The sequence below is a fragment of the Squalius cephalus genome (assembly GCF_949319135.1).
Source record: "Squalius cephalus genome assembly, chromosome: 2".
Classification (NCBI taxonomy): domain Eukaryota; kingdom Metazoa; phylum Chordata; class Actinopteri; order Cypriniformes; family Leuciscidae; genus Squalius; species Squalius cephalus.
In genome coordinates, this window is record NC_137123.1 from 50132492 (window position 1) to 50151903 (window position 19412).

Genomic DNA, 19412 nt, shown 5'->3' on the forward strand with positions numbered 1-19412 from the left:
AAGAATCTGAAATGAAAAATGGAGCATGCATTTATTAAAATTAGGGGGAAAATGCCTTTATAAAGGTACAAAAAATGTAAAAAAAAATGTAAAAAATGGAAATGTAATTTTGCCAAAAGAAGAACTTTTATTTTAAATAAATGTTCATTTTAAATCAGCCTACTTCAGTGTGATATGTTACCATATTAGCATGCTTAACACTGAGAATTTGAATAATTGTAATGTGATCAGATGCAGATATCTAAATCAAAGAATATGGGCGGTTTGCGGGTGGATTATTTATTTTTAACAGTGGATTCGGGTGACTCAAAGTGCACCAGATTAATGAATTTATCTTTAAAATGTACAAAATTTTCTTACGGGGGGGCATGCCCCCGGACCCCCCTAGAGGTACCGAGCTCCACCCACAAAAATCAATGTGGGAAACACATTAGGCTATATGATGACCTACAAAAAATATCTTATTAATAAAATACATTATTAGGATTTTACCACCTCCGCCTCATTTTGAGCCAGGAAAAACCCTGTTGTAACATTAGTGCCCAAACCTCGTTTGACCATCTTAAAGCAACAGCAGCTCGTTCAAAAGCTTGAAAATACGCTTCAACTTCCTTCTCACGGAAGGGTGGAACGATAGAGATGTTTTTAGCCACATCAAAATGTGTCGAAAACGGCGCTACTACAGACTCAGATGCAGTACCAGCCGAGACATAATTAATACTCGAATTTGATGGACCAGCCGGTGTCTCAGAATTACCCTTTAAACTAGATGTTTTAAAAGTAGATTTTTTAGGTACCTCTGGAGCAGCCTGCAACTCTTAACTCCCGCAGTCACACTTTTGTATCTGCATCAATTCGATACATTTCGATCTGACCCTTCAAATCATCTTGTCTCGCCTGAGCTCTATCCTGAGTCTCCAATTGTAACCGTGCTAAACATAACTTTAAATGTGAATCTGAACGAAATACCGGTGATGCCTCTGTAGAAAGTGAAAGAGGTTCAAATTTAGGCATTGAAAAAGACGGACCTACCTCCGCACCAACCCCAATCAATGGAGTCACTGGATCACCAATCGACACACGTAAGGGAGGACTTCCTGCAGCCGGTGCCGCCAACTCCGCTGCTGCAGCAGGAACAGTCTCCATAGAAGGAAATACCCCTTATTAATCAAACTAGCCACTAAACAAGCTTTTAACTCTTCTTTACTCAGTGTTCTAGAGATAAGAATCTCATAATGTTGAGCAATAAGAAACAAATCATTATTCCGACATGTCTCTAATACTTCAACACTAGGTTGATCTATAAATTGATTTAACTCAAACGTTGCCATCTTTAAAAGAAAAGAAAAGACCAATGTATAGGCAATAAGGATAATCCAACGCACTCCGGACCTACTTACCTAACCATCAATCTAACTATAACCTAACTAGTCTTCAGAGGGTACCGATTAAGAGATTGCTCTCTCCCCCGGAATACCTCCAAAAACAACAAACTAAAATAATAAAGAAAAACAATAAACAGCAAACCGTCGTCAGGACTGGCGCTCAACACAGCCCTGCTGGCTTACTCTTTCTAACCGGAGAATACGTAGGATCACCCCCAATCTGCTCCACAGAATCCAATTAGATCAATCAAATTAATCAATCAACCTTAAAAAAAAATCAGGACAAGATCCTGGACGAGCCCCCATTTATGTTACGAACCCGTTTTTAAGATGCTCGTTGAGAAAGGGGTCAGCAACATAAAAGGAGATGCGAGGCAAAGAGCAATTTAAACATTTATTATAAGACTAATAAATGATTGCACAAACTCACATCTCTCATTCCCCACTCTCCACATGTAAAAATAACACTTAAAGGGGTAGTTCACCCAAAAATGAAAATTATGTCATTAATGACTCACCCTCATGTCGTTCCAAGCCCGTAAGACCTCCGTTCATCTTCGTAACACAGTTTAAGATATTTTAGATTTAGTCCGAGAGCTTTCTGTCCCTCCATTGAAAATGTATGTACGGTATACTGTTCATGCCCAGAAAGGTAATAAAGACATCATCAAAGTAGTCCATGTGACATCAGTGGGTTAGTTAGAATTTTTTGAAGCATCGAAAATACATTTTGGTCCAAAAATAACAAAAACTACGACTTTATTCAGCATTGTATTCTCTTCCGGGTCTGTTGTCAATCCGCATTCGCGACTCCGCAGTGACGCTGCTGACGTAAGACGCTGTAAACAAAACAATCTTGTTTGCAATCCTGCACACTTACGCACCATTTTAAAAAATATAGCAATACCAAAATACAAACAATGTAGAATAGCTTGAATACAGCGTGCATCTCCCTCAGACTGTAAACGAAGCTCGGGCGCACCAGATAACACGTCAGCAGCGTCTTACGTCAGCAGCGTCACTGCGGAGTCGTGAACGCGGATTGACAACAGTTTATCGAGCATTTTCAGATTTGGGCCAATCAGCAGCTCGGATTATCGAGCGTTTGACTTAGCAACCAGCAAAGCAACCATTAACAAACTGGACCTGACACCTATGCCTGACACACGTGTGTTTTCATCGAGTGAGTAAAACAAAAATAAATAGAATATTACGAATGTATTGATATAACATTGTCTTCCCAGAGTACTTTTACAATGTATTGACATGGAATTTGTCGATGTATTATTACGTCTTGCCGTCAATCGCTGGTTTTGATATTTAAAAGATAGTTAATTAGCTGGTTATGCTAATTATCGAGTAACTAGCATTATTGAATAATTTGTGAACGTCAACGTCAGGCGTCCTGTTTACACATTTAAACCATATTTACACTTCGAATTTCGACTCCAAACTGTAGTAACTACATCTACAGGGTCTAAGGAAGATAACCAGGTAGTCTGATCAAAGATTAAATACATTTTGAGAGATCGCTAGCATGTAATGTAATGTAATAATGCATTGCATTGGAAATTAATGGGACTGTAGCTAGGATGCTACAGTTTAATTACAACATGTGACGATCTCTGAAAACAAAATTAAATTATGAAAAGACCATACAGTTAGTATCTTTAGACCCTTAAGATTATAATATCACCACGTGAAATCAAAATATAAAGTTTAAGTGTATATTTTATGCATTAACAATAAGCCTGTTTGTTTAATGGCTGCCAATGCATAGGGGGCTAACCCTGGGGTCATTATTTACCTGTTGTGTCACGTTATGTTAATTTGTTAACTTTAATATTTCAATAGTGAATGTGTAGTACTAGTATATCATTAATCCTATGTGTGATATTCCTGTTAATATGGCAATTAACATGTAGTTTAACCTGTAATGCTCACTTAATGCAGTGCTCGTTTAATGCTGTGCTGTGTCATTTCTTGTCATTGTAGAGATGGATTTTACAAACTTTAAAATGACGACCTCGCAGCAGCTTCTCCTGCGGGCCTCTGATGAGGCGGTGGCCTTCATCGCCGCTGCTTCGAGGGCCAAGAATTCATCGTTCACCTATATTCATTGTTTTTCCTTTAACACAGGCGCGTCTCACAGGCACGCATGGCCAACAATGGCATCAGTGAACAAGGACGAGCTTCATGGAACCCGGAAATTATCCGACCGTTTTTACAAAGAGGGAGAGAGCAGTGTAGAATAATGGTTAAATATGTGAAAAATGATGCGAATTTTTAAAAGCGAAGCATGAACACGTTACAGTGTACCCCACATACACAATCAAGCCTTAAAAAAAAAAAGGTGTTTTACCACCCCTTTAACACTGATAATAATGCGATTTGCAGTATGCAATATGATAAGGTCTAAAGTTGGTTAAATCAGTTTAAATTATAAAAAAAAAATTAAAATTGTATAACCAACATGTTTTACATTCCTTCTGGCAAAAGCAAGCATCACTCTCTCTGTTATCTACATTGACCTAAAACTTGACTATATATCACTTTTTGAAGTATTAATTTATTGAGAATCATTGCGGTATGCACATTTGCGATACTATCTTGCAGCCATAATTTTGATGTACGTGTAAATGACTTTTATTATATTATTTTCAGAGCATGGAGAGTCATGCAGCAGAGTTTCCCTTGCCTGAGCCCATGAGAGAAGAGCCAGCCACTCAGAACCAGGTAACTAAATTACCCCATAGGCACTAATACTGTGATAATTAGAGCCCGACCGATATATCGGCGGGCCGATATTATCGGCCGATATTAGGCATTTTCCTAACTATCGGTATCGGCATTTATAACGGCCGATAAATTCATATTTAAAAAATTGCAGCGTGCAGTGATTTATGTAAGGATGGCGCTGCCAATAAAGCACCTAAAAGCTGTTACAAAGAACTGGCAAAAGTGGCAAAAAAATAACAGCGCGTCCGGTGTAGACAGTGTTAAAGCTCATTTTGCCATTTTGCATTAAAGGGCCATTTTGCATTAAAAGTAGCCAGATGGAGAGTGACACGTTCAGAATTAATACACTTTTAGTAAACTACAGAACAGCGCGAGCGGGAAGCGGCGCACCTCACGCCGGCAGAGAACGCGTCCGAGAACGGACACTGTTAGTGATATAAAACGCACACACACAGGTCTGTTAAATTAAGCAATACTTTTAAGGTAGTCTAATATTTTTCTGACTAACAAAATTACTGACACAGTAAAGGGTAGATTTAAATAAAGAAAAACGAAATTTAAATAAAGAAAAACGAAATATAAATAAAGAAATTAAACAATTTAAATAAAGAAAAGCGAAATTTAAATAAAGAAATTAAACGAAATTTAAATAAAGAAATTAAACGAAATTTAATTAAAGAAAAACGGAATTTAAATAAAGAAAAACGGAATTTAAATAAAGAAATTAAACGAAATTTAAATAAAGAAATTAAACGAAATTTAAATAAAGAAAAACGAAATTTAAATAAAGAAAAAACGAAATTTAAATAAAGAAAAACGAAATTAAGTTAAATTAAAAAACGAGATTAATTTAGATTGATAATAACGGGTAAAAAGGCTAATACATTTTGTTTCTATTATTCTATTTTCCACAATGTCAAAGCAACACAGCTTAATCCAAAACACAAGCTCAGACATGCACTTCCTCCATACAAACTCCGCTGTTCTGCGCTCTTGCCAGAGAAGACTCCCGTTGCTGGAACACTTGCGCGTCAGTTCTGTTTCTAGCATGCATGCGTTTTCCGCGTGGCTCGAGCCGCGCCTGAGAGACGCGTGTCTCACGCAGGCAGTGTGCAAACTCCAACCTGTTAACATGGGAGCCGAAATAAAAACGGCCATGCCACGCAGTCAGTGTGTCGCCGGCCTTATTCAAGCGCGAATGAGAACCGTTTCGCGGGGGATCCCAGATGTAAAAAAAAATAAATAAAAAATATTCGAATGTCAAATTTTCAAATCGAATACCAACCCACCGAATGAATATTCGAATATTCGGGTCCAGCCCTAGTTTCACGTTTAGAACATTTTGCTTACTACTTATTTAAAATAGTATAAAACTACTGTACATATGTAATTATAAACGTTTTCATTATGATATTATTAATTTTACTTTACTAAAAAGATCTGAGCTCTTCCACTGGTAGATATTAGAGAAATTAAGATTAAAAATAGAAGAGTATTTATAATATAATATAATATAATATAATATAATATAATATAAAATGCTATATATTATATTATAATATAATATAAAATATTACAGCTCAAATTCTCATTCTATCATTCACCCTGCCTCCATTACATATCTTTGTCACACAAGTGTTTAATCACCACATTTGAGTTATCATTGCAAAACGTTTATATACTGTATTTATTCTGTTTATACTGTTTTTCTATATACAGTACCCATCAAAAGTTTGTACACACCAATTGGAAAGTGTGTCCAAACTTACTGTACTATAATACACATAAATAATATTGCTACTGTATTATAATATACACATAAATAATATCGGCCGATATATCGGTATCTGGCTTTTTTTTATCGGTATCGGCGCCCAAAAATCCATATCGGTCGGGCTCTAGTGATAATGATCCATTATTTTGAAGTAGAAGTTACTTCATTACCTTTTAGATTAAATAAAATGAAATAAAAAACAAAAATAAATAAATAAACAAAGTATCTTTTCTCTCAAAATATCACAGCTGTTTAAATGAATAAGGACCTCAATATCAATCAAATTTGGCTATGGGTAACCATACACCATCAAGAGTTCAATGTTCTGCAAAGTACTGATCAGTTTCTTCTCAGTCCTCGTATTTGTCAAGTCAATGTTGACAGGGAACTTAATAGTTCTCTACAGGGATGGAAATTAGCACCCACCACCAGCCAAATGCGGGTGATTTTGTGTTGTGGCGGGTAAACTCGCTTCACCTACCGGCCACTGTGGCGGGTAAATAAAAATAGCATACTATTTCACACGGACGGCGGACACTTTTAGAGGAGGCACACCTTCAAAAAAATGTGGCGTTACATCACAGGTGTTAAGAGGTATGCAGAGAAAACATCTCAGGAGGAGCCAGTGGACAAAGAGGCGAAGGTCAAAAAACGTTTTTTTAAAGAACGATGGAGAAAAGCAGACAATGGGGAGTCCCGCGTTTGGTTAGTTTACGACGAGACAAGTTCTGCTCGGTATGTCGTCAACACGCTTCAGAAGATTGTGTGTGTCAGGCACGGCGCCAGGATTTCAGTTTTGGATGGGCCAGACCAATTGTGGGTGGGCCTTAAATTAAAAACGTTAAATTAAAAACGTTATTCAATCACTGTTTAACCTAATAAAAATTACGGACTAATATACTGTTATATTATCTGTACGTATAATATAGATTTTAATAGCTTGATGCTCTTTAAATATTTTGTTGCATTGTAAAAAGTGTCCTATCCGTGACCGCTCTCCATGGTTCTGACCAAAGAAGAGCGCTTTGTAATCTCCATTACGCATCATACCTGGCGTTGTCTCTTAGTGTGCTACGAAGACTCTTGAGGTATAATTAACTAAAGGTATACTACCACTAAAGGTATACCATTGCTAGGCGTCTTCAGGGCTATCATCCACTCGCGAGGCAGAGGCGCTGGCGCCCTCCTAGCAATGGCGCTGGTCGCCGAGAAAGATATGATACATCATGAGATGCGCAAATATGTCTGGAAACATGACATGTAAGACATGATTTTGACCACTTCATTGAGTTTTGTTTTGTAGAAAGACTTTTTAAAAGATTTTCATTTTGTATAAATTGTATCTTAATTTTAATCAATGTTTTATCAACCAATTGCCTGTATTTAATAAATAATAAGAAAATATATAGCAGACAATGTAATAAGGCGCCGGTATGATCACTTGCATTGCACGTGAACTGGACGGCGCCGAAACTCAGCTTGTGCCTCACAGATTTGAGAAATATAGGCTATTATAGAATGCTTGAAATGTCTACTTTTAAACGAAAATATTCAAAACCAAAAGAAATAGGCTCTCTGATTGTGGAATCCATATGAAATGTGCATTTCTCTCTGGCGTTCAGGTCGAGTCCGCATTGTCAACTTCATCTTTGCAGCGACAAAGAAAACACCAGTTTATTAATAAATAATTAAATGTCTCCTTGCTATTTTAGACACATTCATAATCATTACTTTTACCGGTTCTTTGTGGCTAGCTTTAAGCGTGTGGTCGTGCGCTTGAGTGCGGCTATATTACGTAAACGCTCATTATCCTGTGTAGGTTATATAGACTAATTACGTAGCATAATTAAAATAATATACAGGGGCGATTTGTCCACGAATGGCTTAAATGAACAACTACTAGTCAACTAGAAAAAAAAATTTTAAGTCGGAGGCAGCCCTTATTCCACATATTTTCGAGCCAGGCTCAGGCCATTCTGGGTTGACCGAGCGACCCTGCGGAATGAGCGAGCGGAGTGGAATATTCAGAAATGCGCTCTCCACTCACAAGCTCTGATCGGACCAAACCCGAACCTCACTGTCTGCTGAATTTGCGCAGAAACAACAAAATAGACATAACCAGCTTTTTAAAAAATTTTAAACTAAACATTTAGACTATTTTAGCACAAATTATGAGCTTATTGACGATTTTTTATAGTTCTTGACAAAATTAGAGTATATTAAAGCTGCAGTCGGCAAGTCTGGCAGATTGAGTGGACTTAGCCAAAATTTTGAATGTTTACAACTCTCATGCCACTCCCCCACTACCAACGAGCACCCGCCCATCATCAGTGCGTGTACCTGATTTTCTGTGAACGCGTCCGTCTCTTCAGCATCGATCAACACCATGGACTCGGAGGTAGGCTGCCCTGGTTAATCTATCCATAGATAGCAATAACCGAGGAATTGGAAGCTTGTTAGTAGATTTTCTCTCCGCCATCACGCTTCGTACAATCTTCAGGCGAACTTCAGGCGTGTCGTGTGCATGTGATATTGTAACGTGCGCGTCTGCGCGAGGGAGAGGGAATCTGACGCGTGTGCACGACCTGTGATTGACAGTCAGATCTCACACCCCCCTGCGCTGATTGGACCCGATGAGACGGGAGCGGTGGATTTTTGCAAAACAAATAACACGCTCCAGGTGGAGTTAGAAGCTCGGGTTTTTTTCTAAAACCACCTTATTTATGTTGTTCTGTCGGATTATAGTGTCAGTTTCACTGAATTTGATCAAAAAAATTTTGCCGACGGCAGCTTTAAACGTTTTGTTGGGGGTTTTTTTGAAGAAAAGTTTTGGGTGGGCCTGTTGAAAAGTGGGTGGGCGGCCTACTAACGCACCCATAACGCCGTGCCTGGTGTGTATAAGAAAGAAAGAGAAAATGTCAGTATTTCATTGAGACTTGAGATTAAATAAACTGCTTAAGTATTGTAGATCTTGTAGTATTAATTTTCACATGCAGTTACACATTGTCGGTTAAAAACAAGAAAGTGGCTGGTAAAAACATTGAGTGGCTGGTAGATTTTGAAATCCACCAGCCACAGTGGCCGGTGGACAAAAAAGTTAATTTCCATCCCTGGTTCTCTAGATAGTGAATGTCTTATTTAAAGCAAGACTGGTGAATGAAAGAAAGGATATTATCCTCTTCATTATGATTTGTTGTCCGCCTTTCTCTGTAGCAGATTTGGCTCGCCATCAAACGTGAAGTTTCACAGGTTGTCACAGGAGTATCAATCCGTAGAACCAAGAAAAAAAAAGAAATAGAAATACAAAGAAAAAAAAACCTGGCCTGATCACAGACCAGAGCATTCATTTAGTGAATTCAAAAATAATTTAACATCAAAGATAGAAATAATCAAAATAAACAATTAAATATACAAAAATATATACAATACTTTTTTACCTCTAAAACAATCGGGGTTTTTTTTCCTCTCACACAGGCGCATGTGACCAACAATGGCGCTGGTGAACTGAATTGAACAAGGAATAACCACGCGGTTCACTGACCACACTTATAATAATTTAGATTGAAATATTCAAAATTAAACAATGTAACATAGCAATATTTTTTTTGTTTACAAGAAATGATATATTAATCATTCACCTCTCATCGTTTTTCCTTTAACACAGGCGCGTCTCACAGGCACGCATGGCCAACAATGGCGTCGGTGATAACCCCAGAGTAAAATGTGACTCACTCAGCAATATTCAGTCAGCTTCTCCATACACTGCATGGTATGAAATTAATCAATTTAACTCATTTCTACTTTTCAGAAGGCTTTCTTTTGACTATATTCCTTTAACTTAGATCGCAAAGATCAGCTCACGTCTTTTCTCCTGCTTTTCTCCTCTATCATTCTCGGCTCTCCTCGTTACGCAGGCGCGTGATGACGGAGCGCTCTCATTGGTCAATCACCTAAATTAACTTAAAACTTAGACTTTTTTTCTTAAATCACTTTTAAACTTCACTTTTCAAACTTTATTAGAGAAATAAGATGTTAATAAATTGTTAATAAATTAAACTTAATTCCCTTTTATTTAACCGGGGTTAATCATTGTTGAGCAGAGATACAGGACACCAATTGTCAATTAAAAGTAAATCTTTCTTGGGTTTCAGGATTAAAGTAAACCTTCAGTGAGAGTTGGGGGGAGAGTCTAATTCTGTATGCTTTCTTCAAAGGCCTTAAGTAAAAAAGGGATAGGGATGGGACGGTATGAAAATTTCATATCACGATTATAGTGACCAAAATGATCGTGATTATCAATATTATCACGGTTTTGTTAAAACGAGATGAAAGTGTTCAAAAAGAACTGATGCTCACACTAAAAACAGTTTAATATTTGAAAATCAACAAACAACAAATAAAACAAGCAGCTCTATGCACTTTTTTAAGCAATTTTATATTCTGTGGCAATTCCTTCCTTATAATGACCATAGTCAATAGCAACGCATTATAACCATAGACTGTAAAAAAAATGGACGTAGTGTCCGTGACGTCACCCGTAGTTTTCTGAAGACCGTTTTTGAACATAGTATATAAACTGGACACAGCAACCCCATAGGTTTCAACGGAGAAAAGTGAAGCAAATTAGAAGCACTCACTTCAAAACAACATTTTGTGCCCAATTATTTCCCAGACGTAGTTTTGGTAATGAGGTCAAAGTTAACTTGCCTTGCGTTCGCTATAAACAGTGTGTGATAACAATAACTATACTGTGTGTAATGTAACACAAGACGACTCGGCAGATTTGAAGTGTTTCCCCCCTATTGTAGTGACCGTCCTCGATTAAGTTTCACTCTGGATTTTCAGTGACTTCCGTGCCTCTTCGCCTCCTCGAGTCAAACGGGTGCGCGCATGTGGGCAGCTCCTGTAGCAGCAGGGGTGGTAGCCATGGTAGCGAGGGAGAGTGACAGTCGCCCAGCCAATCATTTCATTCGTTCCGAATGGAAATAAGTAGCTGTGTTTATTGCATTGATTTTTATACTCTCCTTTTCAGAGAACTTACATTTTAATTATGTATTGGTATATAAAGACAGTTTAAACAAATTTTGGAAAAAGTTTTTTAGAAAAAACCTACCTACCCTGCCTTAAGGCTGAAAAATCTCCCGAGCACGGTCACTGCCTTCCGCCATTCCTTCTCGAATAAAAAAAATCAACAACAACATTTCGCGCTGCGACTGCGACTATTGCTGGCTGGACAGGATTTACAGTGAGTTATTAAAATCGCGATAATCAAACACGTTTTTAATGATAATTAAATTGTAAACGATAATACTAACCGTCAGTAGCCTACATTTTATCGTGGTTTATAGTGAAACCGGTAATCGTCCCATCCCTAAGTGAGAATTGGGGGGAGAGTCTCATTCTGTATGCTTTCTTCAAAGACCTTAAGTAAAAAAGGTGATAATTCTTTAGAAAACTGTTTGTAGAACTCTGCGATAAGCCCGTCAGTTCTGGGTGATTTATTGTTTTTAAGTTCTATAATTGAGTTATTAACTTCTAATAAAGTAATTTCACTATCGCAGAGGTTTCTATCATAACCCAAAATAGTCTTGCAATTTTTAACTGATTCAAGAAAAGTACAAGCTGCCTCTTCAGAATAATTTTGATGGTAAAGATTACAGTAAAAGTCAGCACAGAAATGTGCAATTTCTTGAGGGTTATTAGTCACTGTCCCATCAATATTTAGAGATTCAATTAATGAGGTTCTTAAACGACTCTTTTCTAATCTGAAAAAATATGCTGTGTTACATTCTCCTTCCTCTATCCATTTTTTGTCTAGATCTTTTATAAGCACCCTGTGCTAAGTGTACAGCTCATCTAATTCACATTGCAGTTCAGCATACTCAAGCTTATCAGATTCAGAAAGCAGCTCTAGAGGTTTAGAAGAAAGTATTGCAATTTTAGACACCACCTTATTTTCTTCTACTCTTTTAAAGGAACCGTATGTATTAAGATTGTGGCCAAAACTGGTGCTGCAATCACTTTCAAATTACTGTAGAGCGGTGTATCCCCCCCCCCGACTCGAGGTTGCCAGTTAGGCTGCAGGATCCAGCAGGAACGTAGGCTGCTACAAGTGACAAGTCCTACACAGTAAGTTTTTTTTTTTTGTTAATTATGTTTATGCTTCATGAGTGATGTTTTGCGTATTTCGGATTCATAACGAGGTCTTTTAGGTTTCGTAACGTTAGACATTTTTTATCCGACACGTTTGTAGCTGCAGCTGTGGTAACTAGAGCAGAGCTGGCAACCCGGATGCCAAAACACTACTGACTTCATGATTAGTAGATAGGTCGAGGGTTGGGCATCAGGCCAAATCACAACATGATAACATCAACATCAGTTGAGGGCTGTAACTTCATTTTTAAATGACAATATCCTTGCCGGACTACTGTTGTCAGTGATACAAGTATTTGAAATGAACATGATTTCTTAATGTCTAGTGACATATCAGGGCCATTTTATGATTAATTGAAATAAATTTCTTACATACGGTTCCTTCTTTTAAGTTTGGCTAAGATACTACCAAATTTTCTGAAATATTTACCGATTTCAAACTTCAATATGAATCTAACGCTAATGCTCTTTTCCAATATTGCTCAATCAATAATGTAATATTCTTTTTAACATCTTTATACAGGAGAAGAGAATTGTTCAGTTTCCAATAAGGAGGAGTTGATCTGAAATCAAGGGATGCTGAGAGACTAACCTTATATTAACAGAGACAGCACTGTGTTAATTAAAGGATTAAAAGGATAATCCAACGCACTCCGGACCTACTTACCTAACCATCAATCTAACTATAACCTAACTAGTCTTCAGAGGGTACCGATTAAGAGATTGCTCTCTCCCCCGGAATACCTCCAAAAACAACAAACTAAAATAATAAAGAAAAACAATAAACAGCAAACCGTCGTCAGGACTGGCGCTAAACACAGCCCTGCTGGCTTACTCTTTCTAACCGGAGAATACGTAGGATCACCCCCAATCTGCTCCACAGAATCCAATTAGATCAATCAAATTAATCAATCAACCTTAAATAAATAAATAAAATAAAATAAATAAAATAAATAAATAAATAAATATATATCGGGACAAGATCCCAGATGAGCCCCCATTTATGTTACGAACCCGTTTTTAAGATGCTCATTGTGAAAGGGGTCAGCAACATAAAAGGAGACGTGAGGCAAAGAGCAATTTAGACATTTATTATAAGACTAATAAATGATAGCACAAACTCACATCTCTCATTCCCCACTCTCCACATGTAAAAATAACACTTAAACTATACTAAAGTGAAAATATACTTAACAGAGACTAACAAATAGATCAAAACAAAAGAACATCAAATAGAACACAACTTGTCTTCAACGACTGGCTGGGCATCATGGGCACGGGATTCACCGCTGCGTGACTCATTCTGTTTCACACTTCTCTTATATACTCAAGCAGGAGCCATTAGAGCAACGGGACACAGGTGTGCAGGGGCGGAGCCTAACACTCAGAAGAGAAAAGAGACTAATCAGAGCACAAACAGATACACACAAAATACAAATACAACACTCATAAGGCTTAGGCCGTAACATTTCTCATGTCTGTGTATGTTTCTGTTTTGTTAGACATTTGTGCAATCCCTATACCAAGAGACAGGCAGCATAGAGTATTTTAAATAAAACAAACTATTTTAATATAATACAAAAATACAATCAGATGCATTTCATGTAACCATATACAATATATTATTTTAACAGAACATAAATTCAATTTTAAATTGAGTATTTTAAATACATATATACATTTATTTTTAAAGCAATATGTTTATAAAATTGAAGTATTGAATATAACATTTAAATGTAATATAAATACACAATATCAAATATAGAGTATTTAAATTAATATTTTATTTACGTAACAAATAAATGAGCGACGGCTGGTGGTACCATCACAGAGAGGCACAAAATCACTCTCCAGAACATTTCCGTTCACTGTTTCCTGCTTGGTGGAATGATCTCCCTGCCTTCATCTGGAATACAGAATCCCTGGCAACATTCAAAAGACAACTGAAAACTCATCTCTTCTCTTAACCGCATCATCAAAATAAAAATAATAATAATTTAAAAATTCTATGCTTTCACTTTCCTTTAATCCCTCCCTAGCTTATGCTACTCTAAGCAATGTATGAATCTGTATTTTAAGCACTTCTGTTTTTTTTGCCTTTTCATAACCTATTCCTCGTTTGTAAGTCGCTTTGGATAAAAGCGTCTGCAAAATGAATAAATGTAAAATATTAAGTCTAATTTCAATATTACAGTTTGCAATTTACATTTATTTAATACACTTATTTAACAATATAATTTACATTTTGTATATATTTTTAGATTAATATGTTCTAATGATACTGTGACAATACCACATGGCTACATAACAAACATGAATGTCTCAGGAAGCACATGGCTACTTAATATGCAAGTCTCAAACACCCTGCCAAATCCGCCCCCAGATTATGCCAAATTCATCAATTTGTCTCATTTAAGCAGTACAAGCATCCCACAACCCCACAGATGACCCCATTGGGGTTTGGGGAACAAAAACGACCCCCTGCAGTGCTGTGTGCTCCCTGGTTGGGGGACAAACATGAAAGATCATGTGGTTCACACCTGCTCAGGTGTCTGATCTTCTTGGCCCTTTGTTGGTTTGTACTTTATGTAGTGGGAAATAGGCCTTTTAAAGGCCCGTTCACACCAAGCACGATAACTATAAAGATAACGATAAAGATAACTATATATGCGTCCACACCAACGACCGATAACGGTCTTTTTATTCTAAGCACGCGCGCGCCCGGATGATCCAGATCCATTTTAAATGCTCGAGACCTTTAAATTAGAATGGATTCTGATTGGCTGTCAGAGTTTTATCGTTCGACAGCTGGAAAAAAATCGTTCTGAAAGTGATCCCAACCATATCGTTCCTCATATCTTTATCGTTATAGTTGTGGTGTGAACTCTGTTATTCTTTAATATGGAGAACGATTTTTAGAATTATATCTTTATCGTTATCTTTATAGTTATCGTCCTTGGTGTGAACGGGCCTTAGGCAGGCGCGTGATTACGGAGCGCTCTGATTGGTCAATCACTAATCAACTAAACGACTTAAAACTTCGACTTTTTTTTTTCTTAAATCATTTTTATACTTCACTTTTCAACCTTTATTAGGAAAATAAGATGTTAATAAATTGTGAATAAATTAAACTTAATTCCTTTTTATTTAACCAGGGCTAATCATTGTTGAGCAGAGAGACAGGATGCCAATTGTCAATTAAAAAAAGTAAATCTTTCTTGGGTTTCGGGATTAAAGTAATTAAACCTTCAGTGAGAGTTGGGAGGAGAGTCTCATTCTGTATGCTTTCTTTAAAGACCTTAAGTAAAAAAGGTGATAATTCTTTAGAAAACTGTTTGTAGAACTCTGCGATAAGCCCGTCAGTTCCGGGTAAGTTCTATAATTGAGTTATTAACTTATAATAAAGTAATTTCACTATCGCAGAGGTTTCTATCATTACCCAAAATAGTCTTGCGATTTTTAACAGATTCAAGAAAAGTACATGCCTCTTCAGAATAATTTTGATGGTAAAGATTACAGTAAAAGTCAGCACAGAAATGTGCAATTTCTTGAGGGTTATTGGTCACTGTCCCATCAATATTAATTATCCTGAGACGGGAGAAATCCGTTATTTACCTTTTACACTTCCTCCTTCAATGATGCAAAAATCGTCATTTTGCGTCATTGTAGGAGGGAGTGTAAGAGGGGGGGATTTCTGTTGAGACTGTCGGATAGTGTACCGACCATAGACTGTAAAAAAAGACAGAGACTACAAGCCAGAGCCCGTCTACGCCATATTAGACATTCTCTGCTACAAGCACTAGTTCCTCATCTTTCCCAGGGGGCGGGACCCGCTCACGCTACAGACCTATTACAGATCAGTGGGTGGGACTTTACTCTCTGAAACTGAAAGCAATGTCCTACATCTTGTTTGAAGCTAAGCTAACAGGCGCTGTGGAGACAGATGTACAGTTATGACAATAGCGGAGGAGAGTGCTCAATATGATATAGAAGAAGATGATTTCGGAAGTCTGATGCTTGAATCAGGTGTTTGTGGCTACCTTTACAAGCCGCATTATAGCGAAGAGCAGCCGAGGCAGAAGACCTGCCTGCCGCGGACGAGGAGCCCGGACTGGCTCGAGTTAGGGCGGACTGGTGGCGCCGGTGATCTCACTATGCAACTCATAGACTGTAAGATGCAACTACGAACACAGAGATAGAGTCCGTCTGCGGCAAAGAATTTCAACGATGACAATTTCTCCTGGACGAAATCTCTGAATCAGACGAGGACACGGACGTTTGTGTTGAGAACTATCCTAGTTTCGCACCGCATATGTTCTGACTGAACATCCAGGTACCATGCAATAATTTACCTTTTCGAAAGAAATACAAACGAGGAGTAATGCACTAATGAGTTCGCCAACTAACTAGACATTTTGTGTGAATGTGAAATGAATTTCAAGCTCTGGTAGTAGCTAGCCTTGTAGACGGAAGAGTGATTTGCGCTTTCTGGATTAGTGGGAGTGGCTTGCGGAGCTGTGCAATGTGGTGCATTGTGGGAGTTGTTGTCTTTCATACAAATGCGTCCTGAAGTTATTTTTTGTCTTTCCTCGGTCACGAAGGCACCAAATTCAAAATTTATTTTACATTTCGACTACATATATGACCCACTTTAAATAAAAAACAATGTTCAAATGGGTGGAATGCCCCTTTAAGCTAATCAGATTCAGAAAGCAGCTCTGGGGGTTTAGAAGAAAGTATTGCAATTTTAGACATCACCTTATTTTCTTCTGCTCTTTTAAGTTTGGCTAAGTTACTTACTACCAAATTTTCAGAAATATTTACCGATTTCAAGAAGACAGAAGCAGAAGCAGCTCTGGAAGGAAACCTATCCAAATCACTATTTAATATCATATTAAAATCCCCACCCAAAATAATACCAGCATTGGGGTATTTATTTATCCAGTACTGTATATTATCGCTAATCATATCAATTAAGGTGGTATTTTCCTTAGAAGAATTATACCCATACACATTTAAAAGAACTGTGGGAAAATGTGTACATCATACTTTCATAAAATCATGCAACATACTCTACCTTGTCTGTGGACATCGTTATTTCCAAAGCCGGTGCTGGATAAACAAATAGCGTGCGTGCGAAAAGTAGGCTAAATTATTTACGATAACGCTAATGGACAGTTCCACTTCCAACCTGTAGGGGGACCGAAGAGGAAAATTGCTTTGGTGTTGCTTTAATTGGAGCTCTCTATTTCTTGGAGAGAGCTAGATTATTAGTTGATTAACTATATACACTATTAATTGTATCTCACACCATGTGTTATTCAGTTGTTTGTCCCATATTCTTTCAAATAATCAGATTAATACTGCTTTCTCCCTTTCTCACTTCCCAGATGCTTCCTTGGTGAAGGAAGTGGGCCAGCTCAGTGGCCCAATGCGAGTCGTCTGGTTGAGGCCATCTGCCTGGCTCTCTGCCGCATTTACCCTGCTGGTCAGACTATCGCCAGAGTCAGAGTGAACCGGTGGGCTGCCATACTCCAGGCCTATAGAATGATCAGGGATGTAGTCCTGGACAGCCCTGGAATCATGGCCCGGACTAAATTGAAGCTCTTTGAGCTAAACCAGCTCTATTTAGACTAACTCTAGATAGACTCAGATGTGTCTATTTGCACATTCCACCCATCTCTACCTACATATGCTAATTGTCATCTTTTCTGTACGTAAGCATAGTGCCAGAAAGAAGAGGCAGGAGAAGGAGGTCTTGCAGCAAAACGTCCAGCTGTTTTCTGTTCCCTTGGTGGCCTCTGAACACTTACCACCCATGCTGTCAAAACTTAAACAACCAGTCCAGCATGTGCACTCAGCCTTTCTGTTCGCCATCAACGAGGATGCATCTGGACTGGCAAGACCGCATGTTTGAGGCCATCCTTCAGCACAAGGGTTGATGCCATAGACTGTAAAAAAATATGGACGTAGTGTCCGTGACGTCACCCGTAGGTTTCTGAAGACCGTTTTTGAAGCGCGTAGCCGACCGTCGCCATCTTGGTAGCGCGTCACTCCCGAGTCTATGGAATTTATTTATTTTTACAGTCAGACAATGAACTGAGGTAACGTGACGGCTAACAGACAGCAGACAAACGGCTAATGATAACTAATGACCACAGCAGCGGGAATCCACCTGTCACTCAAAAGTGGACACCCATAATTATGCAGAAATTTAAGGCTTAATATAATTTAAACGAATGAGTTATAAAAAAATTACCCCCCCTCACAGTTGTCATGACGGGCAAAATGAGCTGTATTGACCAAAGCCACTTTTTGCACCAGGCTGTAAACATGTTTTTTTTCTGCTGTAAAGTTGGCCATTTTAACATGGGGGAGATACAGATTTGACTCACTTCTGCACCCAGCCTCAAGCGGCCAGTTGATGAATTGCCGTTTAAATCACTTCCGTGTTGGTTTCAAGAGAGAGACAGGGAAGTTGCCGCTTGGTTGATGCGTAGAAAGACAAAACCCAGAACAGTACCTTTGTCAAAAATGGGGACACCCAAAAACTAAAGAGTTTGGCCACAGCCAGTTCTGCTTGCCTGCCTTCCACGTACGAGATCGTTCGTGAGCCAAGCAGCTGAACAAAAAAAACGGAAAGGGCCCTGATGATATAAACCTGATCTAGCATGGGTGGAAATCTCGGTTCTTCCAAGACTATCTAGATGCATTACCTTGACTCCCGCACCCTCCACATGTTACTAGTGAGGTTGGATATGACATCTTGAAGAATTTCCTTAAAATATTTCTCCACCTGCCAAAAACAAATATAATTAAAATAACAAATCATTAAAACAACAGTGTCCCCAATTTCTTTTAAGCAATGTAATTTATGACTGAGTAATAATAATCTCTTACAATGGATTTATCCGTGACGAGAGCATCCCAGATGCTAGTCATGGCCTGCCTGATGGCCAGGTTGGGGTCAAACTGGTATCGATAGAGGCGGGGAACTAACTGAGGCAGGAAAGGAGCCATCTGCTCACCAGCCTTGGCTGCAATGATGTTAAATCCAAATGCTGCCCCCTACAGCACAGGAAGAGTCAATCATGGCATGCTATTTAAAAAGGCTCTAAAATATTATTAAAGTTACCAAGTTATAAACAATCACATTGTGGTAAATATAGCTCACCTTCCTGGAATTCCACATGGCATGATGATTGGCAAGATTCATGAACTTGTAAACAAGATCTGGGGTGCGTTTCCCGAAAGCATCGTTGGCCAACTATGGTCGCAAGTTCATCGCAATGTCCATTGAACTCTATTGGTAATGACGGAACTTGCGACCATAGTTGGCCAACGATGCTTTCGGGAAACGC

The 19412-nt window shown here is 38.2% G+C and overlaps 1 protein-coding gene across 1 annotated transcript; it reads right to left on the reverse strand.

Moving 5' to 3' along the window:
* Positions 1-17430: 17430 nt before the first annotated feature.
* Positions 17431-19282, reverse strand: LOC307149433 (proteasome adapter and scaffold protein ECM29-like; the record flags this gene model as incomplete). The annotated part of the gene is made up of 4 exons (XM_079855766.1): positions 19226-19282; positions 18952-19119; positions 18768-18847; positions 17431-17626 (listed from the first exon to the last, which is right to left on the reverse strand). The coding sequence occupies exons 1-4, from the start codon at positions 19265-19267 to the stop codon at positions 17431-17433; spliced, it is 486 nt and encodes a 161-aa protein (XP_079711892.1). The 5' UTR covers positions 19268-19282.
* Between the last annotated feature and the right edge of the window lie 130 nt (positions 19283-19412).